A 25300-nucleotide genomic window follows, 5' to 3' on the forward strand; every position below is an offset into this window, starting at 1 on the left:
CTTTCCACTTTTGTCTATCACTAACTGCCAACTTAACTCATTTCCTAAATCTACACTTAACCAATTTAATTTTATATATTTTTTTGTGGGGATTTCAATATGTATATGCAGATTGTGTTTACGTAATCTGCAGATTTAGTTTTAGGAATATGTTTCAATTTGATGTTTACAGTATTGTCAGTTTATTTATATATATATATATATATATATAGGAGATTGAGGGTCCATCCACGATACAATCATGGTATTGATGTTTTTTTTTTTACAAGTTCAACAATAATGTATTATATAATGAATAAATAGTGTTAAATTGATATATATTTAGGGTTTGTATCTTGGACATTCATTGATGTAGTGGGGAAGTACAAACAAAGTCGACATATACCAAAAATAAGATAAAACATTCAAAAATATAATGTATGCGCAAGAGTGTCCCTTTCATGCATAAATAGATCTTATAATGCATCTTCTAATCTCTATGAATAATACTTGATATTAATGAACAACGAACAAGTTGCGGCTTCTGTGGGATTAATGGTAGGGGCAATTATATAAGGTCACTCTCATCTGGGTAATGGAGGATTAAAGAGAACAGTGTGGTCATATATATTACTGTTTATTATCATTATATCCAAAGTGGAAATACCTCGCTATGCAGATCTAAAATAATTATTGTAGCATACATCATGCATTGCTCTATCTACTGTGTGTATATATACAAAAATGATTCATGTTTGGATATTTGGCACTAGTTGTGTATTTTAATGGAATGGTAACCAACTTAATATTAACTTTGGATTGGATGAATTATTTCATTATAAAGAGAGAATATGAACTGTCATTTTTAATATATATTATGACATTCCATTATCTACAATGTTTATATACCAGGACCAAGCCTTGACCCGGTCAAAGGATTGGTCCCTAGGTTGGACGGTCCAACTGGTGGGTCAAATCGGTGATGTCAACATGAAACCTTTGTATGAAACTTAACGTATATATTTCATAACATACATACTCTTGAGAAATCCAATTGGACCGGTGACCTCAACATAAAACCCTAGTATGAAACTTAACAAACATAGCTTTGAGAAATAATCATCAATCCCTACAAGTTTGAAATCCAACAAACACACTCCTGCTATCTAGCTAAGAAACCTTAGCCACTAAAACTGCAATCCATCCCAAACCAGCCCAACGCTGGACAAACTACCACCAGGCCACCATGAAAACCCTAATCCACCACAAAACACCACCATAGGCCATAACAAAACCCACCACAAACTAGGGGAATCATCACGAAGAGGAGATAAAGGTTGAACGAGAGATGAAGGAGTGGCGACATTGTAGAGTTGCAGAGTGAAGAGTGAAGTGTGGCTGTGGTGGCAACATTTGGTTTAGAGTTGCGAAGCAAAGAGTGAAAAGTAAATTAGGGATTTCATTTGAAAATTAAAATTGGAAAATGAAAATTTGCAATAACCCCGTTTAGCCACCGGTTTGTTGACCCGAAGGTTGAAGCGGGTTCGATATTGTTCCCATTAGTTCAATCGCGAGTCAATTCGGGCCAATAGCTGAAACCAAGTTTAGAGTGTCTCTAGACTGAGTTTTAAAACCATGATTATCAAATAATTGGGTAGTTTATGTTTTATGAAAGATGAAATGACACATAGTTTTGCATATTGTATGGGTCGTGACAAATAACATTAGAACTAACCCAAGATCTTGCAAACATAATTCTTGACGATGTTTACATCTTTTTTTTTTTTTTTTAATAAATAGTCAAAAAATGTATTTTTGACATCTCACTATTCAAAATATTTAATTATCATACCCATACACATAAAAAAAAGAAAAAGAAAAAGGTTAATATCATTTTTTACTCGATTTCTGAATGAATAGTTAATGGGAGTTTAGACCATGTCAAGTTTTGGTCCTCATTTAAGACAAAATTTTGAAACTGTTGGGGGCACTTTGACAAAATCTGTATAGTTTCCCACAAATGAAAACGTCGAGCCTCGAGGGGAAACTGATTTTCTCTCTGAAATTAATACTAAAAATAAACCTCTCCTGTTTTACATGCTCCTTCCTCCCAGCTCTTGTATTGTTTCCGTGGGCTGGAAATCAGTTGAACCCAACCCATTACGTGTTATGAAATTATAAGGCCCAATTGAACCCATGACGTGGTATGAAATGGTTAATTCTATGATCTTCCTCTGAGTCTTAATATGTGCCTCATATACCGCAATAGTTTGGGAATTCTCATTGTCTCCCATTTTTAACATTTTGTTTTAAATTTTAATTATTTTTAACCCGTCATGAAATTGTAAGGCCCAAATTGTTGTTACTGAATTGATGAATCCAGTCCGGCGTTTGAAAATAACAGACAAGTAAATAGAGAAAAGAAGAGAGGAGAAGAGGAGATCACAGAGGGAGGGAGAGAATGGGGACGGTGGGATTGGCGCCGGGGCTGTCTCGGAAGCTGAAAAAAGTATTGGAATCAAGAACAGAAACTCCAGATCTACTGTCTTCTCTCAAAACACTCTCAACTTTCTATACTGATAACACTCCACAGACTCGTCGCAACCTCAGATCCACTATTGAAAAGCGCTCTCTTTCCATCAATCTCGATTTTCTTCAAGCTTCCCATGGCGCTCAACAAGCCTTGGATCGCGTTGAGGAGGAGGTTAATGAGCTTGCTCAATGCTGTGACAGGTCTCATTCATTTTACGTTACTTACTATCATTTCATTTTCTAGCTTAAGACTTGGCACTTTCATTTATAATTATATGAAACCTCTCATAGAGATCGAATTTTAAAGTTCACTTGTCAATTGCTTATTCGAAACCTACTTTGTTTTGGTTAGTTTGGACCTAATTAAAGGATATGAAGATCTATTGTATATTTTACCAATTAGGAGTGTTTGTTTGGTGAGGAAATGAAAGAAAATCTAACAAAAAGAAACACACCCAGTGAGAATAGAGGGGGAATAGGGAGAATTCTAAGAAATTGGAAATACTTAGGACAATCCTGGCACTTTTTGTGTTAATTGCTGTCATGCATTCTTACATATTTACGAAATATTGATCCTATAATATTATTCCATGTTCATCTTGAATTATTGTACAGCAACAATGATATTTAATGAATCTTGTACTTGGCAGGATTGAAAAGGCTTTGAATAGTTGTAATGCTACCACCGGGAATATCATTGAAACCACGGAGAGACTCAAACGAGATCTTGAAGTTAATACACAAAGACAAGAGATTGTTTCTTGCTTTCTTCGTGATTATCAGCTCTCTGATGAAGAGGTTTGAGTTTAAGCCTTTAGTTTTGAATTAATATATGCTTTTGTTCCATTATGGTCCAAATTCAACTCAAGTTACTGTATTCATATTCGTCTGTAGATAAATGCACTGAGGGATGAGGACTTAAATGAAAATTTCTTCAAGGCACTTTCTCATGTTCAAGAAATTCATGCTAACTGCAAAGTACTGCTTAGGACTCATCATCAGGTAAAATCTCCAAGTCTTTCTCTTTCCTACGTAGGAAATGTTTGTAAAGTAAGGGTCTGTGCAGTATAGTGTTGCAAAACTGTTCTGTAACTAAAAATGATAAATAGAATTTTGTGTTTTGAAAATTTAGAATTTGTTCAGTACTGTGTTTTAAAAGTAGTTTTCTGAAACAAAAAATAGTGAAATCCATTTGATTATGTAGAAATTTCTTTTTCAATTTTTTTTTTTCAAATACTAAAACTGTTTAGTAATTTCGAATTCAGCACTAATTTTTTGAGAATTAATTTATAATTTTCAACTCCCATTTACAATTACCAGACCAAATGCATTTTTAATGTGTTTTTGGATTTGCAATATAGAAAATAGAAATAGAAAACAATCATGCATAACCCCTAAGCAATATTAGAAGTTAGATGTGTAGAAAAGAGATCTTTGGTTTGAGATTTGACTAGATTTTTATAAGATGTTTGTTTGATTTTGAAAACTTGAAGAATTAGATACTGAGAGTAGTGATGCGAAAGATTTCTACAATATTGCTGTTACACAACTAAAGATGCTGTGGTTTGAATAGTTCCCTTGCTTTAGATGGTTGATGATGATATACCCCTCTTGGAGTCTGAGATGATGTTACTTTGGATGCTTCTTTTCTTGGAAGAACCAGTCTTGACCTTGATAATTTTTTATGGGAATTGTTAAGATTCTTGGTTGTTGAAATATTAAGTACTTGTCTGCTTGTATATATGTTATGTTGGTTGTATTTACAGTTATGTTATTTGCTCTGTGCTTTCATGTCTTCACCATTTAAATTCCTGGTTGTTGAATAAATGAGAAGAATTATCATTCACTTGAGGAGTCCTCACAGCGTGCAGGTTTGGAGCTGATGGATATGATGGCTGTGTACCAAGAAGGTGCCTATGAGCGCCTGTGCAGGTGAGGCCTATGTGATTATTAGAGAAGTTTCTTTGGTGAATAAAGTAACATCGTTTTTTCCATTGGCTTTAAAAATTTGGTTTATGTACTATCCTAATAAGCACACTGTGATCTTTTATAAAAATTTTTGGTTTCATGCTTTATTGATGCCAGTAGATTTTATTTAGCGAAATAGAGGAATTTATTATCATGCAAGTAGTTCTGTGCATGATTCATAAATATTTTTATACTGTCTTTTACAAAGCTCTGTAGATAGCTTATTGTTGTACACTATTCATAAACTTTTAATAGATTCTATCTTTTGGAGAGAAAAGAAAAAAAACTGTTCATCTCTTTAACTCAGTGTTTTTTAATTCAGAATTTTGTTACTTGGATGGTGCTTGAACAGTTTAGATAATATATATCTTATTCCTTTCTTCTAGGTGGGTTCAGGCAGAGTGTAGGAAGTTGGGTGACACTGAGAATCCTGAAGTTGGTGAGCTTTTGAAAACAGCAGTTTGCTGCCTCAAGGAAAGGCCTGTCCTTTTCAAGTATTGTGCAGAAGAGGTGATTCTATTCTAACCTAAGGCTTAATGATACATATCTGAAGCATGGTACATGCTTGGTAGTTCTTTATAGGAGTTTGTCTTAAGAGTATCGCTTCACTGCCTGTACAGGTAGCAAATATGAGGCATAATGCATTATTTAGAAGATTTATAAGTGCTCTTACACGCGGAGGACCTGGTGGACTGCCAAGACCGATTGAAGTGCATGCTCATGATCCCTTACGTTATGTAGGAGACATGCTAGGGTGGTTACATCAGGTGGCTCACAGAAACCTCTTTTAGTTGTATTTTATATCTCGTATTCTGATCTTGCTGAAATCTTTTCGACATTAAATTAAATTTTTGATTATTTCTATTGCTTTCAATGTAGGCACTGGCATCTGAACGGGAGCTTGTCCTTGGGTTACTTGATCCAGATGCGACAGTAGATATTGGAGTGACTGCTAGCCGATTCTCTAAGAACCTGGAGAATGATTCTGGAAAGACTGATTCAGACCTGACATTTGTTCTGGATAGAATTTTTGAAGGAGTTTGCCGGCCATTTAAAGTGAGAGTTGAACAAGTTTTGCAGTCACAACCTAGTCTTATAATTTCTTATAAACTCTTTAATACCTTGGAGTTTTATAGCTACACTGTGAGTTGAGCTCTATCCCTCTTTTGTATTTCTAGTTGTTTTGTATGCTGTCTCACATTTAACCTTTTGCTTTGTTGTGTAGATATCAGATTTACTTGGGAGAGAGACTGCTCTCTGTAATACACTCTGGGTGCTCAAGGATGCTACCCAAAAAACATTTTTTGACATATTGAAAAGCCGAGGAGAAAAGCTTTTGCGGTATCCACCCCTTGTAGCTGTTGATCTTTCTCCACCACCAGCTGTGAGGGAAGGAGTCTCTATACTGCTAGAGATAATTGAAACCCATAACAGTATGATGGTTCCCACTTCTGCGAAAAAACCTGATTTTGATCTGGTGATATCTGCTTTACTTGATCCTATCATCCAGGTGTGTTTGTGTTTGATTTTAGTAATTTAAAGTGCACTATATATTGTGGGATTACTTCTTCTTGTGGTTTTTGTCGTGTAACCAAATGTTGCATATAGAATTTGGGGAAGAAGTTATTTTTCCAAGCCTTTTATATTTAAGCTCTAGATAAACTTCAGGTTAATTATTCAAGTCTATGTCAAACTTGATTCAGGTTTTAAACCATACTAATGTGCATTATGTTAAGGATGGCAATAGTTTCATGTTTCTTAAATTTAACTAATGAGATAAAAGTCATTACTTTCAATTGTTATAGATGTGTGAACAAGCAGCAGAGGCACACAAATCCAAGGGAGCTGGGCATTCATCAAGAAGAAGTAGAATGAGTTCTGACTCGGGCCAAATTAGTAAATCCTCGGTTGATGCAATCTTGTCCAATAGCAGCTCCACCTTGTCCACGCAGGTTTCCTCGTCTGCTCCCCTGGTTACTCTTAATGTTTTTGCTTGTCAGACTTAAAACTTTATTTATGTGCCAATTGGATCATATTGTTATTTATTTCTCAGTTCATTTTTTGGTAGATATGTCCAATACAAACATTTTAAGTTATTATATGCAGAAATCTTGTCTAGGAAGAAAGCAATGGTCCTTTTATTATGCTCTAATGAAGTCAAGAAAAGGTTTCTATTTTCTGATGCAGTGGACCAATATTTAGCTAATCTAATCAATATTTTGATTATTAGGACTGCATCGCAATTTATGTTTTGTGTAAACTGAAATAACTTGATGTACAACAGTAATTTTTGTGCAAATTTTCTGAATAATTTTGCATCCTAATCTCCTTGATAATTTATGCAGAATAATGAGACTCCCTCCAAAATATTCCTTATCAACTGCTTATGTGCCATCCAACAACCATTACTTGGTCATGAGGTTGCAGCCGAGTATGTGAAGAACCTAGGATCAATGATTGAAAATCATATGCGTGTTCTTGTGGATAAAGAAGTTGATGCCATTTTAAGAAGATGTGGCTTATCACAGAAAATGCATCACTTCCATGGTTCTCTTAACAAGGAGTTCAGCAGTACAGTAGCAGGGCCCCCATTGGCAGAGATAGAAGACACTTCTCCAGCATCTCTTTCGGAGTGTTTAAAGGCTTTCTTTGGGCTTATTTTGGGAAGCGAGAGTTCTCTGCCTGAATTTGAGCTGATGCAGGTTCCAAAATTGCGTTCTGAAGCCTGTATCAAGGTGGCTAGGTCACTGGCCGAAGCTTATGAACTAATTTACAGGGCAATTATGGCTCCCGAGAATGGATACCCAGATCCAAAGTCACTAGCAAGGCATCCTCCACCTCAAATAAGGACCATTTTAGGAATATAAAGTTGTAATATTTGTTTTTGGAGCGACAAAATACCATTTCTTTTTTAAATGGATATAAATGTGTTGTATTCGTTTGTTTCATCTTTACACATTCATTGATAGCATGTAGTCGTAGATGAATTGCTTTTAAAGTGAAGTGCAATGAAAGAGGAAATTGTGTATTTTGTTTCGTGAGTGATTGAACAAACAAATATGAGATTTGAATTTCATTTTCAGTTTTTGATGCACATCTCGTCCAACATTGTTTCAGTTTTGTGTTAGAAAACAGACAGTTAAATTGACATTCCCATTGTATTCGCGAAGCCAACAACAAAAATGATGAAGGATTAACAATAATTTGCTTTGATTAGTAATTTAATTAGGGAAATTATTAATTAATTTAATCGAATTTATTTGTCAATCTACCAATCGATACTTGATGTAGAAATGAACTGAGACGGGGACGGTGCAGAACAGAACAGGGACCCATTTAGGAGAGAAACAGAAGAAAACAACAAAAATATCAAAATCAGGATCAAAGCCAGCATTATATTTAATCTATATTACCTTAAAAAACTTTGTTCCCTTGTAAATGAAGCGCACAACCCACACAAATGATCATTATGATGCTGATAATATCTTATTTTTGACACAATACGAATTCACCAACCAACTATTGCCCACCAAACGAAACCCTTCTCTCTTCGTTTCTCAGGAACAAGATTCCATGGCTGCTACTGCTACTGTAATTCCCTCAACTGACAAAGATACATGGAGAGCACATGGCGCCATGGCTTTGGTTCAGTTGTTCTACGGAGGTTATCATGTAATTACCAAAGTAGCCCTCAATGTTGGAGTCAACCAGCTCGTCTTTTGTGTTTATCGTGATCTTCTTGCTCTCTCTATTCTTGCTCCCGTTGCCTATTTTCGTGAAAAGTATTTTCCTTTTTCTTCTCCTTTTTTTTTTTTTTTTTATCTTCATGCATTGTTCTAACTATATCTTACATCCTTTTGTCTTCAATTTTCGATTTTTTTTCCTAGTTTGACGTACAATTATCATTGTCTGAATTTCGATTGCTAACTATGATTCCTATTCTTTTGAGTACCGAACAATCATAGTGCTAGTTCATTACATTCATTGCCTGCTAAATCTTATCTTTTTGGTTGCATCCATATTCCAATATAGATCAGTTTTTAAATTTTGATACCCATATGCCATATTATGGCTTCGATTGTTTGTGAAGGTTCAACTTTCGTTATCTCAACTTATGATCATATTTTACTCATTTTAGGTGATAAGTGGTTTACTAGATGTATTTTGTGGTTCCATGCTTAAATATGTCTGACTTAGAAAATTAGAACGGATTTAGAGCCTGGAACTGTGTACAATGAGCATCTTATTTCTTGTTCAAGCCTGTATCCTAACATATCCTTCTTTAGGTTTAGTTGTACAAATAGATACTTCAAGGTTGCAACTTTATTTCAACTAATATGTTATGCTTTATGATATATAAACTCATTAACTTGAAATGTTTCTTTCTTTTTTCTCTTTATAGAAGAATCCGTCAACCTATGACTAGACGCTTCCTCTTGTCATTCTTCTTTCTTGGGTTAACAGGGTAAGCTCTATTTTGTAAAACTCATTCTTGTTGGACTGGTCATGGCTGATCTATCTGGTTCTGTTGCTAATTTATATCTTTGATCAGGATATTTGGGAACCAGCTTTTGTTTCTTATTGGTCTTAGTTACACCAATCCAACTTATGCTGCTGCCACACAACCTGCAATTCCTGTGTTCACGTTTCTCTTTGCTGTGATGATGGGGTGAGTGACAAATTTCTACCTTATCCTGAATTTAATTGATTTTGTGCCCTTGTTATCTGTTTATATGCATGTATGCAGAGTGTTGGTGTTGCTTGTTCAATAATATGTATGAACTTGTTCATGCAGTACAGAAAGAGTAAATTTGCTCAAAACCGAAGGTCAAGCAAAGGTTGGCGGTACCCTTGTCTGTGTTTCTGGTGCTATATTAATGGTTCTATTCCGTGGTCCAGCTTTGTTTGGAAATAAGAACCAAGAATTTGTAGTGCACAGTGAAATAAGTGCAAGGGGTCAACCAGAGCCTGCTGGATGGTTCATGTCCAGTTTTCTGGTGATTGGATTTGATCAGTGGCACCTTGGAGTTTTATGCTTAATAGGGAATTGCATATGCATGGCTGCTTTTCTAGCCATTCAGGTACTGGATTGTATAGTTAATTTTTACAATTGAGACTTCATTGCTGAATCAAAAAACATAAGTGAGATGAGCATTATTTTTATCATTAAGAGTCTTAGATGATGCTCTTTGTGCATTTTTCACTTTTCTAAATGTGTCTAGTATCTTATTTACAATCGTGTAATTGCCTCACTTTAGCATTATCTACATGAGAACTTAGCTTATGTTCATGAAACTTTTCCATCTGTTTTTTGCATACCATGTTGTAAGTTATGTAAGAGTTCATGTATGGCATATGAAAGGATTCAGAATATGGAGCTGATTGATCATAAAAGAGCATCTCCATGTTGGGGGATTCAATGTATGTGTTACACCATTCCAAGAATTTGATGATGGTTTGAATGGCGAGCTTTTAGTGAATATTAAACTTACCTAGACAAAACTAATTGGGGAGAGTAACTTTTAAAGCATGTAGGGAATTTTGATTGGTATGTAGCACCAACTTTGCAAGACTTAATGATATATTGAGTTTTGGTTGGACATCAGATTTTTAAGTTTAAGAGTGTTCAAGAAAGAAAAGTATTGGGATATCTCCTTTGTTATACAGCAGTATTCTATGTATGGGATTGTGTTGATAGCCTAGTTAAACTAAGAGTTTATCGGAATTGATCTAAGAACCTTAATAGATTTAAGGCCGTTTTTGTTGCATGTAGAAAGTCTGATCCCTTCTGCTTGAGGGTTAACATGATTACTAGATTTAGCTTTCTGATAACCAATAAATCATGAGAAACATATGGTGAGATTGTTGATGAAAAGTTTCAATAGGTAATTACAGAAGCTGATCGCCTTATGTATTTCATGGAGCTTAACTTTGAATTTATTACTTTAGATTTAATGGTCTATCTCCTTGTAGATTATATTCTTCTGATCAATTTATTGTTATGAAAAAATTTCAGGCACCACTTTTAAAGAAATATCCAGCCAGCCTGTCTGTCACAGCATATTCATATGTTTTTGGTGCTGCTTTGATGGTAATAACAGCGTTCTTTATGACCAATGAATCAACAGACTGGAGTTTGACACAGTCTGAGCTGTTTGCAGTCATCTATGCGGTAAGTTTCGGATTGAAGTTACATTTACCTTGTTTCTTAACTTAGTGCTAGTCAGTTTTGTCTCTTTTTTATTAGTTATAATTTCATGAGAAGTTGTTTTGTTGTAACTGTTAATCTTCAGGGTATATGTATAACAATGCTAGTTGTTTTACTGGAAGGAATCAGTGGGGTGATGATTGTGTTAGTAGGAGAGGAATGCCTAACTCACTTCATGAAATAGTGATGACATTGCAATGATCTATCTCTATTATATGCAAGGCAAAGCTATGATCTGTCTTCTTTTTTTCTATTGAGGAGTACCTATTTGTTTTTTTGCATGTTACTTGCGTTTATAGAGTCATAAATAATGCAGCTTCTTAATCATAAGTGCTGCAGGTGGATTTTCGTTGTTTGGCTTAAATTTTGTCTTTAGTGAAGCAGAAACAGCTAATTTAGAAGTGATAAGTTCCTTCAGTCGTGTTAATTTATTCTCCAATCATAAAGGTTTAAGAATCCACCCTTGAATTTGGCCTGCCAATTGTTCAATCAAGAGATTGCTGACAGCATCTTAATCAGTGAAATCATAAATTTCTTCAGATCTTTGTTTTTCCATAAATTTTGGTGGCTTGGAATAACCTTTGAAACTATTGTAAAGGGAACCTTGTGCTTTTGTCTTAAAAAAGAATAGTTAAGAAAAATGCTCCATGCTTTCTCAGGGAATTGTTGCATCTGCTATCAATTATGGACTCTTGACATGGTCCAATAAGATCTTGGGGCCAGCTTTGGTTGCATTGTACAATCCACTTCAACCTGCAGCATCTGCCTTCCTGTCAAGAATTTTCCTTGGAAGCCCTATTTATTTGGGAAGGTAATACTTCTACTACTAACAATTTTGTGCAATTTTACTTGTTTGCGGATCATTGATATTCTTTGTATGTATCCAATGGAAAGCGAAAGTGTTGTTTCCTTGAGTTGATATCATCAAAGATGGTGTGATCTTACTTGGTATTTTTGACTTGTGGACACAGTGTTTTAGGGGGATGTCTAATTATTGCGGGTCTGTATTTGGTCACCTGGGCATCCTATATAGAAAAACAAGCAGCTCAGGGGCTCATTGCTCATGTTAGTCGGCCTTCTGAACCGCTCATTCACAAAGACGCATCAAGTAACAAGATTCCTCATCAGAGAGGACATGTTTTATCTCCAAAATCAAGAGACTAGACAAAAACTATGATGAGATTTGATGTAAAGTTAATTGTCATAGATGACAGTTACTATTGATATTGTTGGAACAATATAGCAGTTCTTGGAAGGACAGTTTTCCAGTCTCCCTTTCCTTTGGATATTCCAGCGATTACTTATGTCACATTCATCCTTCTCGTCTTCATAAAGCCATCCTGTGATGGATTTTTGTTCTTCACATGGCTACAGTTTTGCTCTACTGGCCTCATACAAGTCCATTTAACTATCATATTAGAACGGAGAAAAGTTGCCTAAATTAAAGGGAGGGGTAGACATTGTGGGAGAATCGTACTTATCTATTTTGGAAGGTAATCTTATGATTCATTTTTAAAAGTAAAACGTTATTATGGTATGTAATATTTTCTCTCTATTTGGGAAGGTAATCTTATGATTCATTTTTAAAAAGTAAAACGTTATTATGGTATGTAATATTTTCTCTTAATGGAAACGTAACATTTTTGGATTAATCAAATCCATGGTCTAAAGATAATAAAAGTTCAATGGACGGATTCAATGGTTTGAAGAGCAAATCGCTTAAAATCAAATAGTATAAACCCAAACCCGATATAAATGGGGATGTGATGGGTCGGGTCAATTGGCAATAATAATAAGTATTATATAGGAATTAGGAATTTCACAAACAAGGAAAACGGGGGGTGAGTTGTTAGTAAAAAGAGTCTGTCCCTGTCCCTGTCCCTGTCCCTGTGTCGACTCAGACTCAATTCACACATTTTAGTTTGGATCTGATTGTTAACAAATCTCAGGGACTTATAGATCACCCACCCACTTTTTTTACTGTAAGTGTTCCTTTTCTCAACCCTAACTTCTTTCTTGGATTTTTAGTATTACTCCTTTTACGTATATTATATATCTCAACTCAAGATCACAATGTCCTTCCCCTTGTTTTTTTTATTCACCTCTTCAAAACTAACACAACCCATCTTCCAAAATCTTTTTTTTTTTTTTCGTTAATTTAAGATCCTAATTTCATATTACTTGCGGTTTTCTCAGTAGTTGGACTTATTAGATTTCGTCGTGAAATCTTTACTTGCAGGATTTCTAAATTGATATTTGATACCAGCTCTCTACCCACAATTCCAATCATTATGCAAACTTCGTTTTAACTTGTGTTGGTTCCTTCCTTTATGAATACTATGTTGAAAGGAGGCACTTAAGCTATTTCGTTTTTTCAACACTAACATTAGTGTGGGATGTTAAATTATCGAAATTAGCAAATTCTGCTGCAAGTTATGGTGTTTAGTAAACTAGCAGAATTGATCTCTGTTGCATCAGGTCGTATTTCGGCAGCACAGTCTTCTACAGTTCCTTATATGTCGCCTGGATTGCCCCCCGAAACCGGTTCTGCTCATAGGTTTGACCTTTCTAACCCTGGAAATAAGAATAATTTGCGACTCTCATCGTCGCTCCAAGATTTTTCAGCATATCGTCGACTTGATCCAGAGGAGGGTGATCCTCGTGTTGGAATTGATAGGTATTCAAAACAACTTAATTCCTTACAAAGAGAAAATTTTAGTTCAAGTTTTTCGAAGGAGAAAGCATTGTCTGGTGGAACTCCATTTATGCGTAGGAAGTGGGTCCGAGTGTTCTTAATCTTACTGAGCCTATTGTTGTTGGCTTTTTTAGTGTATATGGTTTCAATGTATATTTATTCTAATTTGTATCAGGGAGGGTCCAAATTCTATGTTGTGCTTGATTGTGGAAGTACTGGAACTCGAGCTTATGTTTATGAGGCATCCATTGATCACAATAAAGGTGGCACTTTCCCTATCTTCATGAAATCATTAACAGAAGGTCTTTCTAGGAAACCTAGCTCACAGAGTGGGCGTGCTTATGATCGAATGGAGACTGAGCCGGGTTTTGATAAGTTGGTGCACAATAAATCTGGATTGAAGGCTGCTATAAAGCCACTTTTACAGTGGGCAGAGAAACAAATCCCTGAGCATGCACATGAGACTACCTCTCTCTTCATCTACGCAACAGCTGGGGTTCGGAGGCTGCCTAAAGCTGATTCTAAGTGGCTACTAGAGAATGCTTGGTCCATAGTAAAAAGTTCACCTTTCTTGCGTCGGAGAGAATGGATTAAGATTATTAGTGGCACAGAAGAAGCTTACTACGGATGGACAGCCTTGAACTATCGCACTGGTATGTTGGGGGCCATACCCAAAAAGGCAACTTTTGGTGCACTTGACTTGGGTGGGTCGTCATTGCAGGTTACATTTGAAAGTGAGAAGCAAGTGCATAACGAGACTAACTTAAACCTTAGGATTGGTGCGGTTAATCATCATCTCAGTGCTTACTCTCTTTCTGGCTATGGTCTAAATGATGCATTTGACAAGTCTGTAGCTAAACTTGTAAAAAGAATTCCGGACATAAAAAATGGAGATTTAGTTAATGGTAAAATAGAAGTTAAGCACCCTTGCTTGCAGTCTGGGTACAAGGAGCGATACATCTGCTCTCGCTGTGTTTCCAATCAACAAGAGAGTGGAAACCCTGTAGTTGGAGAGAAAAATTTGGGTAAGGGAGGAAAGTCAGGCATTTCTGTTTTATTAACTGGAGCTCCAAACTGGGAAGAATGCAGTGCACTTGCAAAAATTGCTGTTAATTTGTCTGAATGGTCGAATCTTAGCCCAGCAATGGATTGTGATTTGCAACCTTGTGCTCTTATTGATGGTTTGCCTCGCCCTAATGGCCAGTTATATGCTATATCTGGCTTTTTTGTTGTGTATCGGTTTTTTAATTTGACTTCTGAATCTGCACTTGATGATGTGCTGGAAAAGGGTCGGGAGTTCTGTCAAAAAACTTGGGAACTTGCCAGAAACAGTGTTCCTCCCCAGCCCTTTATTGAACAGTATTGTTTTAGGTCACCATATGTTGTTTCATTATTAAGAGAGGGTTTGCACATCACTGATGATCATATCATTGTTGGTTCTGGAAGTATTACTTGGACCCTTGGGGTTGCTCTGTTGGAAGCTGGGAAGACATTTTCTACTAGATTGAGAATTCACAGTTATGACATACTCCAAATGAAGATAAATCCAATTATTCTCGTTGCTGTTGTTTCAGTTTCACTGATTTTGCTGGTTTGTGCATTATCATGTGTCAACAATTGGATGCCAAGATTTTTCCGGAGGACATATCTCCCATTATTCAGGCATAATGGCACAGCCACTACGTCTGTTCTCAATATTCCATCTCCTTTCCGGTTCCAGCGTTGGAGTCCTATGAACTCCGGTAAGCTTTTCTACGATTTTAGTGGACATTTATATCGGTAAAACTGTGCTACATGTTTTGAAATTACTGGTTATATATTATTATTATTCTCTGTTGTTGATCTGTTTCTGTTAGAGGGAGAAGTCTCTCCTAAGTCTAAAAGTGTTTTATTAGTCTCTCTGGAAATCTTTTTCATTCAATCAAGGTTGTTAAAATTGGGATTCTATCTGGGATCATTTGGTAGATCCGGTCATCTGAATGTGGGAATATCGTTGAATTGAGATGTTCAAGATTCAACGAATTCTTGAAACAAAAACCAAAATTATTGTGGTTAGATGTTAGAAAACACTGAAAACTCAAAAACACCAGCCTAAAACTCTAAAATAAAGATCTCTGCTTACTAAATAAAATATAAAAAAGTATGATTATCGTGTTTATTTGATCATTAAGCATTTTCTACTTTAATGTTTTAGAACTGGAATATAATTGAAAAAAGTTGAAGCTTCTATAGTAGCTTTGAATTATGTCATTTTACAATAGAAAAGTTACAATATGCAGTAGGCTGGAGTGATTCGACAGGCTTTGACAGCCATATTACATTTTAATTTAGTATTTTGTTTCTGTTTCATCTATATATTAAATCAGTTTGTTGGAGTATGTTTTGTCCCTCTTTTCTACCTTACCTACTGACTTAGTTTTTTAATCCATGTTGCATGATCCAAATCATTAAAACTATGCTTTCATTGCTTATGTGAATCTCATTCTTTCTCTAAAACCATTTTCCTTTCCAGTTAGTTAGGAAGTCTTATTCTATTGGTTTGGATTTTTTATCTTGTTGGTTCTTATTTTGTTTGTTCAATCTACTAAGGCATTATCAACTGTGGTTTTATAGGGGATGGCAGAGTTAAGATGCCTCTGAGTCCGACAGTTGCAAGTTCCCAGCAAAGAGCATTTGGCTTGGGACATGGTCTTGGTGGCAGCACCATTGAGCTCATGGAGTCTTCCTTGTACCCATCAACTAGTGGTGTTTCACATAGTTATTCTTCAAATAGCTTGGGGCAGATGCAATTTGACAGTAGTAGCATGGGATCCTTCTGGTCCCCTCACAGAAGTCAGATGCGTCTTCAAAGTAGGAGATCACAATCTCGAGAAGACCTTAATTCTTCACTGGCTGAGACACACATGGCAAAGGTTTAGGACATGCTCTTGCGGAAGTTTGGTATGGTTTTTTCTTATCCAAATTACATTTTTCCATTATAAGAGGACTTTAAAATAAATATCTACAGTTTTGCTTTATCCATTCAATTCTAGGCATTCTTTTTGTATCATAAAGAGATTCGATTGAAAAGTAAATTAACACAGATTTTAATCCTTTGGTACCTTGTGCTTCAGATGTGTTAATAATAATTATATTAAGACAAAATGAAGAATTTGCACATTTATACAGTATTAATGATATTTTATGATTATAGATCCTACAAAATATCAAAGGATCAGACTTTAAATAAATCCGATATTCTTAACTCTCACCTGAATGCAAACTCTAACGAAAAAAGGAAAAAAAGAAAAAAATAAAAACATGACTCTGATGACCATGGATGATTAGACGCATTATTCAGTTATTATTTCTTTTTTCTCTCTTGTACAAGTAATGTCAAAAGAAATTGAATGTTTCTTCCATTCTTATTTTGATCTGTAAGGCATTCCACCACATTTTGTACATCTTCCCACATTACAGCGTTTGATGAGAAGGAGATGATTATGGAGCGAATGATGAGTTGGTCTTATCATGTTGGAACAGATCTTGGTCAGCAGGGATTTCAGGCATCCTTGGCAAATTCTCAATTAAAACAAAAGCTTGCATTCTTTCAGATTCCAAGCAATGTTTACTGCCCTCAGTCACTACCTAATAATTATTCCATGTTCGGCTTCTTCTTATATATGACTTTAACCAGGACAAAGCTCAGCTGATGACAATATGTAGTTATTTTCATGAAGCATGCATCTGTCTATAAGATAGCTTAGACCAATTATTTGACATCGGTCCGGGTGATATTGTCGGAGAGACTTGACCAAAATTAGTTGTCACTTACTGAGAATTTTACCCCATCATTGATTACCCAAATTGGTGAGGTGTGGTGATAGTTTAACCACTTATTATACTTGCAATACATTGTATTGACATCTTTTTATTTGGAGGTAGTTTTGTTTCAGAAAGATGCATTGTAATAGTATTCTATTGAAGATTATTCAGGCTGCATTTTCACCAACACCATTATGAAATACAAGAAAGATACTATTTTCGAAGTTTCGAAGTTAATTCTTCCCTTAACATGCGGTTTTATGCATTTATCAGTTGAAATGGAATGATGGCTATGTAATTACTTAAGTTGATCTCCAGCTCACTTTCTAATATTATCTTTAATCAGATTTATCCCTTCTTAAATACGTCTGCAACAATTAATTGTATTTTAAGCAAAGTTAATACTAATTATCAGTGAATGTGAACATGAGTTGTCGATTAGAAATTGTTGTTTTCGGCTAAAGGCCAAGGCCTGCTGCTGTTGTGTTGGCTGGCTCTAGTTCGTGTCAACAACGCCTGTCCCGTCTCAGACCACACCTGTTGCTTCCTCAGCTCACTCTCTATCCACACCGCTTCCTCCAGAAGAAAAATAATTGTCACTCATTTGACTTTCAATCGGTGGAGTGAAATACAATCAATTTAATAAGACAGTGAGTGAATTCTTGCAACACATAATAACTTTGCTTTAGCAGTAGCTTAAAGCAATAGCCAAAGCAACGGTCCCATTGATAAACATCTTTCAACTGTAATAATGTCAGATTGGAATTTATTCTCAACCTTTATTTACTGATACAATTGAGTATGACTANTGTGTTGGCTGGCTCTAGTTCGTGTCAACAACGCCTGTCCCGTCTCAGACCACACCTGTTGCTTCCTCAGCTCACTCTCTATCCACACCGCTTCCTCCAGAAGAAAAATAATTGTCACTCATTTGACTTTCAATCGGTGGAGTGAAATACAATCAATTTAATAAGACAGTGAGTGAATTCTTGCAACACATAATAACTTTGCTTTAGCAGTAGCTTAAAGCAATAGCCAAAGCGACGGTCCCGTTGATAAGCATCTTTCAACTGTAATAATGTCAGATTGGAATTTATTCTCAACCTTTATTTACTGATACAATTGAGTATGAGTAGCAACATAATTTGCCATCTTAACACTAAGGCTGTGTCTTAAGGAGCAGGAACTATGATTATAATGATCAATTACAATTAGGTCTTACGACTAACGACTTGTATTTGTAATTACTATTTGGTATCTAGTTTTAACAATGTTCCTAGAGCTTATCCAGGTCACTTTGCCTCACAAAAAGCCCGTGAAATCCATAAGGCACCCGCCGGGGTAGCTTCACTGCGGCCACAATATCAAGATTTGGTGACTTTGCATCCATAACCAAGAATTTGGACTCCCCTGCATTCTCATCATGAACATAAGACACCACATATCCATCCTCCTCCTCTGCGTCCGGGTTATCAGGTTCCCTTGCCACGAAGAATGGTTCACCTCCATAGCACCCTGGTCCAAACATTTGGGTGGCCACGATGCACTCTTGGCGCTCCCCTTTTGACACGTCTAGTTTCACCACCCCTGATATCTTTGGCATTGGATCACCTATTGCTGCATACACATATCTATTTTTCTTGGCTACATAAGCCGGATTTATAACTGCAAAGTCTAGATTTCTTGCTGATATAGGATGCCTTGTTACTAGGCCAGTCCTGAGGTCGATTCTTACTTTCTCTACCAAGGCATGGATAAGGTCCATTCTTTCTAAAGTGTGTTCAACTGAAAGTATGTTGGGTGCCAGCATCACAATTGCATTACCATCATCTTCGTCCCAGGCGTTTATGGCGTGTATGATGTTGAATCCTGGAACATCAAACCACCTCATTTGGGACTCATTTTTTGCATATCTTGGAATAATTCCAAGTCTTGGCACTTTTGTTGAATCTGAACCCACCGGAGACCCTCCTCCGAATATCATTTCCATGGGATTCATTCCTATCTGTATGTCAGAAAATATTGCATACTTCTTGGTGATTGCAAAGTCATGAAGAAAAGAAGGACGAACCATGGAGAATATAGGTACATCTGCTTGTTTTCTACCATTGGCATCAAAGTGAAAGTAAGTTAAAAATGGTGGCACGGGGCCATATCTGAAAGCAAAAGCTTCACCTGTTTCAGGATCTACTTTGGGGTGAGCAGTCATGCTCATTAACAGCTTGCCATCAAAATCTTGGCGACCAATAGTCTCTATGTCTCCGTTTGATGTCAAACGTAAAGCATAAGGTAGATCAGACTCACCAAGAGCATAGAGTCGGTTGCCAAAGAAAGCCAAGCTAGTGTTAGCCAGACCAATGCCATTAACAGGATTGAATTGACCAGCAAGGAATCTGGCAGCAGAAAGAGCACCACGAGCTGCAGAGGCAGTTAGGCCATTAAAGCCTGAGAAAACATTAGGAAGGATTGGAGAGCCAGCATCACGCTCAATGGTGTACTTATAAGTCTTGACATAACGGCTGCAGAGAATGGCTTTGCCTTGAGATATTTGCATAGAGTGAAGCATGCCATCACCATCAAAGAGGTGGTAAGGTCCACGAGGAAGATACTGAGGGTTGGGGCCATTGCGGATGTATGCACCGTCTAGACAAGAGGGGAGTGATCCTTGTATTACTTCACACTCTGTCGGAGGCAGCTCATCCACAGGAGCAAAGTTGTCAGAAAGAACATGTCTTGGATCAACAGAGGACTTGACTGGAGGGTCTATGAAGTTGTTGATGATGTTGTCAAATGAATTGAATATGATAGATGAAATTGGTGGATCAACACGTCTCTTGTGGGCAGTTGATGGAGGGAATGAAGGTGAGGATTTTAGAGATGGGGTTGGGGTTGTTGCTGTAGGAGTAAGTGTTTTGTTGTTGGAGGTTGTGGTGGTAGTTTTGGTGACTTGAGTTGGAGGCTTTTCTTCAATTCTAACAGAGGAAATATTGAGGTGGTGAGCATAAGGTAAGAAAGGTGGTGTTGTAGTTGATTTTGGTATGATAATGGGGATTTTGGAGAGGAAGGAAGAAGAGAAGGCATCCATGTTAATATTTGTTGTTGAACAGAAACCAATGGACTTAATCATAGCAAGTGATGGATGGATGGTAGTATATTTATGAGCAGCAAGCGAGGGAATCCTGCCAATGCCAAAAGATACCAAACTGGCTTGAGACTGATATTTTCGGTACCCTTAAATGGACAGGGGACCATTGGTAATAGTTTCTCAAAAGTTTGCTATAAAAATGATATGAAACCAAGAGAAATTTACCCATCTATTCAACACTCCAAGACAACAATTATTTGAATATCTACAGCTACTAACAAGTTGAAGCAAGTTTGTCTTCCAATTTTACGGCGATGTAGCGTAATAAATAAATTATTACGTTGTTATTGAGATACTGGAATTCTGTGGTGTATAATATCACACCAAATAAAAATATCCGTAGACAGAAATGGACAATCATTAACAAACTAGGACCCGCAGAAACAACGTGGATTTATTATCCATGCATCTATGTGGATGAGTAATAATCTACTAGTTACTGTCGAACAGCAGATTTCTTATGCACCTCTAGTCCTGATTTAATATCACCATCGCCATCGATATTGCTTTCAGTAGTAGATATAGATAATAGGACCCAATAGCATAGCCTGCATTAATACATCAACATCAACCTAAATGGAACATTGATCAACCACATATGCTTTGGACAAACGTCTTATATCGTGCCTGCAGATAGTGAGATAATTCATTTTTTACCAAACCAAACAAGGAGACTTCATTCCTTAGCTCTTCCGTTTTCACTCTTCTACTGCAATGCAACATATGATATCACACACAATTTCTAGACGGGGATCAAAGCAAATATAAAGGAACTTCATCTTTGAATAATCAACATATAAATACAATTTGCTGATAAAAAGTTTCATCCTCATCCATCATCCAACTTCCAACAAATTTAAAAAGTTTCGGCACTTGTAAACTAACTTATGATATGCTTTCAACTGGATTAATAGCATTTAATTGGTTTACCAGATCGGAGAAGGAGAGCTTGAGACATTATCTCTAAAAAGCCCTCTCCAAGCAACAACAGAAACCAGAAAAAAGATAACGACATCCATGACGCTGAGTTGCACAAAATATTACATTTATCCATCATCAGAATAAAGAACTCTACAAGCATCAAATATATAATTATTCAACAAAGGTAGGTACATCTCAGAAGGACCAGAACAAATACCTTTCTTAAGTTCTAAAAGTAGATTATTATTGTGAGTAACTCGAGCAATACTATTTTTCTTCCTTATCTTTTTCTATTTTCTAAAGCAGAATTCTCAACACCAAGTGACCAAAATCCAAGACTTAGATGAGTACCAATTACTGGGATCTTATACTTCTATGAATTTCACGTTGAAAATTCTTCAAGAACACTCAATCATTCGAGATGTGCTGACTTGAGTGATACTCTTTCTCCGAACTAAAGTAGGCATCAACAGACCATCTGGAACCAACCTTGTAATTGATAACCATATCTAAAGGGATGTTTACCATTATTTACTCCAAAAGCTCTGCCACTTCAACTAGTAAATCAAACCTTGCTCCAAGTGCTTGAATAAAACAGATAATATGCTACAGAAAGACTTTGGTTACCACTTTGTTTCAATGATAATACATTCATAAATGTAATTCAAATACAGAATATCCGGACACACCTCATCCGTAGCATATTATATCTGTTCAACATACACAGCAGTAGCTGTATAATGGTATGTAAACCAGCTAATAGTTTCTCCTCATGTGGTACGACCCATATCAAACCTAATTGTTGCCGTTCAAGATTTCAAGCTTAGTAACTTGATGCCTTTGCCGAATTGCTTCTAGAATCATGAATGGCTTTTCCCATAAACTTTGCTTGGCTCATATGAAGATTAATGGGTTGCCTTGAATGTGAATTCGCATCATAACTGAATCAGTGTTCTGAAACATTACTGGAATTAAAAGATAAAAGAGTGACATGTTGTTGCATATGGCACATAGTTGAGTCAGTGTACCCATTTTTTCATGCCCACAGAAGCAGTCTCTCACCAGCAGGGATGAAAAGATTTATAGTTATGGTCTAGTTTGCTACTATATTAAAGCTAGGGTTCTGCTCTATGCATAGAAGGACAAGAAGCTATGGCAAGCCATCCATGTATAATCGAAAGAAATGGTGTTAAGTTATTTACTCTCCATAACAGTTTGTTCGGCCCTGTTTCCAAGAACATTACTACCACTACCACAAGCAATCCTCACGTCTTTGATCAACGATTCCTGCACCTCAATTCCAGCTGCTTTCATCTGATACATAAACTTAATGGCCTCAACACAAAACCCATTCCTTAAATAACCCACAAGCATGGCATTCCAAGACGCAACGTTTTCGTTATCATCCATAATTGCAAACACCCTTTTGGCATCTCCCAGTAACCCCTGTTTTCCATACATGTCAACTAATCCGCACTGCACATAAACATCCCAGTCCAGCCCAAGTTTGATAGCATTAGCATGCACCTGTTGGCCACAGTTGCCATCATCATCCATCCTAGCACATGCCTTAAGAACAGTAGAGAAGGTGAAACTATTCTTCTTAATTCCTTCCCTTGCCATTTCCTTAAAATCATTAAAAACATCAAAGAAATGTCCTTCCCTACAGTTGTTAACAATCTTAGCCGTCCAAACAACAGTATTATGACGGTTAAGTTGGTTAAAGACAAAATTAGCATCCTCTAAGCATCTAAATTTGCCATAAAAGTTAATCAACGAACCCGTCAAAGAAATGTTGTTACTACTACCTAACTTAAACAACAAAGCATGTACTTGCTTTCCCAATCCCATATTCATGGTGCACACACAAGCCTTAAGAATGCAAACTATAATCCAGGAAGGGAATACCAACTCCTGTTGTTGCAGCTTCATCATTTGTACAAAGAGGGCAATGGACTCTTGGTAATCGGCTATGTCAATGTAACCGAGAATCATGATAGCCCAAGAGTTGAAATCTCTAAGAGACATTTGATCGAACAGTTGACGGGCAGTGTAGAGTTGGCCGCAGGAGACATGCAACAGAAGGAGACGGTTGAGCAAGAGTACCGTGGGTTTCAAGACTCTGTTGTTGTTGTTGTTGATGATGTAAGAGTATAATTCTATAGCTCCGTTGGAGTCTTTTTTGATGGTGCAGTCTTTAACTAGAGAAGTAAACATGTCAGGTGGTATGGGAAGGCGAAGGGCAACCATTATGCGTATAATGTCTGTGGTTGTGGTTGTGGTTGTGGTTGTGGGAATGTTCTTAGTTTTAGTTCTCAGCCTTCTCTGTTTAATCAGTTTTTGGTTTGGGGAACGTAGGGATAGAGGTAGTTGAATTTCTAGTGAGGAGTTGAGGGGGTGAGTGAGGGAAGATGGAGGGTTAATTAATTTGGTGCTGGAAGTGAAAGATGAATGAGAAATAATAAATGGGTAGGAATTGGGGGATGATAAAATTTTCATTTTTGTTGACAAAAACAGAGCACACTTCACTACCTCTACCTCTTAAGTCTTAACTAGAGTTGGGCAAGGGACCGGTCCTTGCGGCCCAGGCCTGGGCCCGTTTGGGACTGGTCCCAAATGGGACCAGTCTCTCATGGGCCTGGGATCGGTCCCAGGACCCGGACTAGGTCTTAGGCTTGGTCGGGACTAGTCCCATGGCCCAGGACCGGTCCATGGGGTTTGGAAAATTTTATTTTCCCTCCTTAATTTTTTTTTTATATTTTGGGGACAAAACAACATTTTATAGGGGTTTTAGTTTTTTTAGGGGTTGATTAGTAAGTTTCTAAAAATTTAATTAATTTAAAAAATATAATTAAATAGTTAATTTTAATTTTTAACATAAATGTAATATTCCATTTCCACCATTCACGCTTCCAAATAAACAATTAAAATTTTTTTTAATTAAATTATTCATCTTCAATTTCATCGTCAACACTAGTTACATTTTCAAATCTGTATTCCTAAAGAGTTCGAGTAGTTCGGGATCTTCAGGGTGCTGTTGTAGTCTTCTTTCTGCATGATCAAATCCCGTAAACACTTTATCACTTCATCATCTCATCGGTTAAAGAACATCTTCTGCCTTCAACAATCCGACCACTCGTTGAAAATGTTGACTCGGATGCAATTGTAGAAACCAGCACAGATAAAATATCACGTGCCATTTGGGATATATGGGGAATGACTTTCTTGTTGGTTCCACCATTGAGAATATCCATGCTCAGTTACTCCTTCATCGTCAGAAAGGTCAAGTCCACCTGTAGGTAGAGTCATCTCATTGCTCTATGTATGTACGAGCTGGAGCTAGAGCTGGAGCTTTTGCCACGTCCCACATACCCTACTTGCTTGATCCTTGAGGGAGGGCTACATCAAGTCCTGATCGCCTCTCATAGACTTTCCACTTCCACCTCCACTTTTATTTCCATTGTATCTGTTCTTATATAAGAAAAAAGCCTATCCAATTGTGTGTTTAAAGTCAGTCAAATAAGACGTATAATCATGTCCTAAATAATGGCCTAACTCATAATTACACTGTTAACTACGGATAATTTAAACCTAGGATCTAGAAAAAGACCTAATCCATATAAGAATGGAATATCTAACCAATATCTCTTATATTTTTCTTCCATACTTGAAACAATTTCACTTAAAATGTTATTATATCTATATTGATCAAAAGTTTTAGCAATTTGAACTAAAATATCTAACACTAAATTAGTAGTTGGATATAAAACCACTTAATGTATTAGTAGCATCATAAAAAATTTTAAGAAATGAATTAAAAGGTTCACAAACCGCCCAATCATTATAGTTGACACTTCCTCTGATAGTTCTCGGTTGACAAAATCTGTAATTTGTTTCGCGTTTGCAAAGTTTTTTCCAACATCAAGTAGGTAGAGTTCCAACGATAGGCATGTCTGTACATAACTTCAAAGGTCGAACCGGTGGGTCCTCTTGCTTACAATATTTGACGTACTCCTGCCATATTTATACTACCGCCGACGAAAATCCG

At 36.6% G+C, this 25300-nt stretch overlaps 5 protein-coding genes across 8 annotated transcripts; 3 read left to right on the plus strand and 2 right to left on the minus strand.

Annotated features, from left to right (window-relative positions):
* The first annotated feature begins 2253 nt into the window (after positions 1-2253).
* On the plus strand, positions 2254-7573 carry LOC116130401 (conserved oligomeric Golgi complex subunit 6). Its single transcript, XM_031416154.1, has 10 exons — positions 2254-2712; positions 3162-3309; positions 3406-3513; positions 4376-4443; positions 4866-4989; positions 5100-5246; positions 5359-5622; positions 5705-5989; positions 6285-6431; positions 6825-7573. The coding sequence occupies exons 1-10, from the start codon at positions 2441-2443 to the stop codon at positions 7344-7346; spliced, it is 2085 nt and encodes a 694-aa protein (XP_031272014.1). The 5' UTR covers positions 2254-2440; the 3' UTR covers positions 7347-7573.
* A 297-nt stretch (positions 7574-7870) lies between these two features.
* On the plus strand, positions 7871-11996 carry LOC116130346 (WAT1-related protein At3g45870-like). The gene is made up of 7 exons (XM_031416096.1): positions 7871-8261; positions 8882-8944; positions 9032-9148; positions 9275-9560; positions 10496-10651; positions 11347-11498; positions 11659-11996. Exons 1-7 carry the CDS (start codon positions 7918-7920, stop codon positions 11849-11851), a joined length of 1311 nt encoding a protein of 436 aa, XP_031271956.1. The 5' UTR covers positions 7871-7917; the 3' UTR covers positions 11852-11996.
* Positions 11997-12534: 538 nt separating this feature from the next.
* Positions 12535-17207, plus strand: LOC116130390 (probable apyrase 7). 4 transcript variants are annotated; one of them, XM_031416139.1, is made up of 4 exons: positions 12535-12669; positions 12927-15124; positions 15996-16322; positions 16804-17207. In XM_031416139.1, exons 2-3 carry the CDS (start codon positions 13123-13125, stop codon positions 16298-16300), a joined length of 2307 nt encoding a protein of 768 aa, XP_031271999.1. In that variant the 5' UTR covers positions 12535-12669; positions 12927-13122; the 3' UTR covers positions 16301-16322; positions 16804-17207. The 4 variants fall into 4 exon arrangements, with proteins under 4 accessions (XP_031271999.1, XP_031272001.1, XP_031271998.1 ...); XM_031416141.1 differs by having other exon boundaries at positions 13166-15124; XM_031416138.1 differs by lacking the exon at positions 12535-12669 and having other exon boundaries at positions 12677-15124.
* A 1060-nt stretch (positions 17208-18267) lies between these two features.
* Positions 18268-20350, minus strand: LOC116130400 (probable carotenoid cleavage dioxygenase 4, chloroplastic). Its single transcript, XM_031416153.1, has one exon. The coding sequence runs from the start codon at positions 20311-20313 to the stop codon at positions 18463-18465; it is 1851 nt and encodes a 616-aa protein (XP_031272013.1). The 5' UTR covers positions 20314-20350; the 3' UTR covers positions 18268-18462.
* A 649-nt stretch (positions 20351-20999) lies between these two features.
* On the minus strand, positions 21000-23751 carry LOC116130396 (pentatricopeptide repeat-containing protein At1g31790). The gene is made up of 2 exons (XM_031416148.1): positions 21262-23751; positions 21000-21040 (listed from the first exon to the last, which is right to left on the minus strand). The coding sequence occupies exon 1, from the start codon at positions 23749-23751 to the stop codon at positions 22447-22449; it is 1305 nt and encodes a 434-aa protein (XP_031272008.1). The 3' UTR covers positions 21000-21040; positions 21262-22446.
* Positions 23752-25300: the final 1549 nt, after the last annotated feature.

Source organism: Pistacia vera, unplaced genomic scaffold (assembly GCF_008641045.1).
Source record: "Pistacia vera cultivar Batoury unplaced genomic scaffold, PisVer_v2 Contig22, whole genome shotgun sequence".
Classification (NCBI taxonomy): Eukaryota; Viridiplantae; Streptophyta; class Magnoliopsida; order Sapindales; family Anacardiaceae; genus Pistacia; species Pistacia vera.

Bases quoted from the DNA above. Each gene is read 5' to 3' on its own strand.
- LOC116130401 (XM_031416154.1), top strand. From the start codon at position 2,441: ATGGGGACGGTGGGATTGGCGCCGGGGCTGTCTCGGAAGCTGAAAAAA. The intron at 3,514-4,375 runs GTAAAATCTCCA...GAGTCCTCACAG, and splicing joins TGCTTAGGACTCATCATCAG to CGTGCAGGTTTGGAGCTGAT. The intron at 5,247-5,358 runs GTGGCTCACAGA...CTTTCAATGTAG, and splicing joins TGCTAGGGTGGTTACATCAG to GCACTGGCATCTGAACGGGA.
- LOC116130346 (XM_031416096.1), top strand. From the start codon at position 7,918: ATGAAGCGCACAACCCACACAAATGATCATTATGATGCTGATAATATC. The intron at 8,262-8,881 runs GTATTTTCCTTT...TTCTCTTTATAG, and splicing joins GTTGCCTATTTTCGTGAAAA to AAGAATCCGTCAACCTATGA. The intron at 8,945-9,031 runs GTAAGCTCTATT...ATCTTTGATCAG, and splicing joins TTCTTTCTTGGGTTAACAGG to GATATTTGGGAACCAGCTTT.
- LOC116130390 (XM_031416139.1), top strand. From the start codon at position 13,123: ATGGTGTTTAGTAAACTAGCAGAATTGATCTCTGTTGCATCAGGTCGT. The intron at 15,125-15,995 runs GTAAGCTTTTCT...GTGGTTTTATAG, and splicing joins TTGGAGTCCTATGAACTCCG to GGGATGGCAGAGTTAAGATG.
- LOC116130400 (XM_031416153.1), bottom strand. From the start codon at position 20,313: ATGATTAAGTCCATTGGTTTCTGTTCAACAACAAATATTAACATGGAT.
- LOC116130396 (XM_031416148.1), bottom strand. From the start codon at position 23,751: ATGAAAATTTTATCATCCCCCAATTCCTACCCATTTATTATTTCTCAT.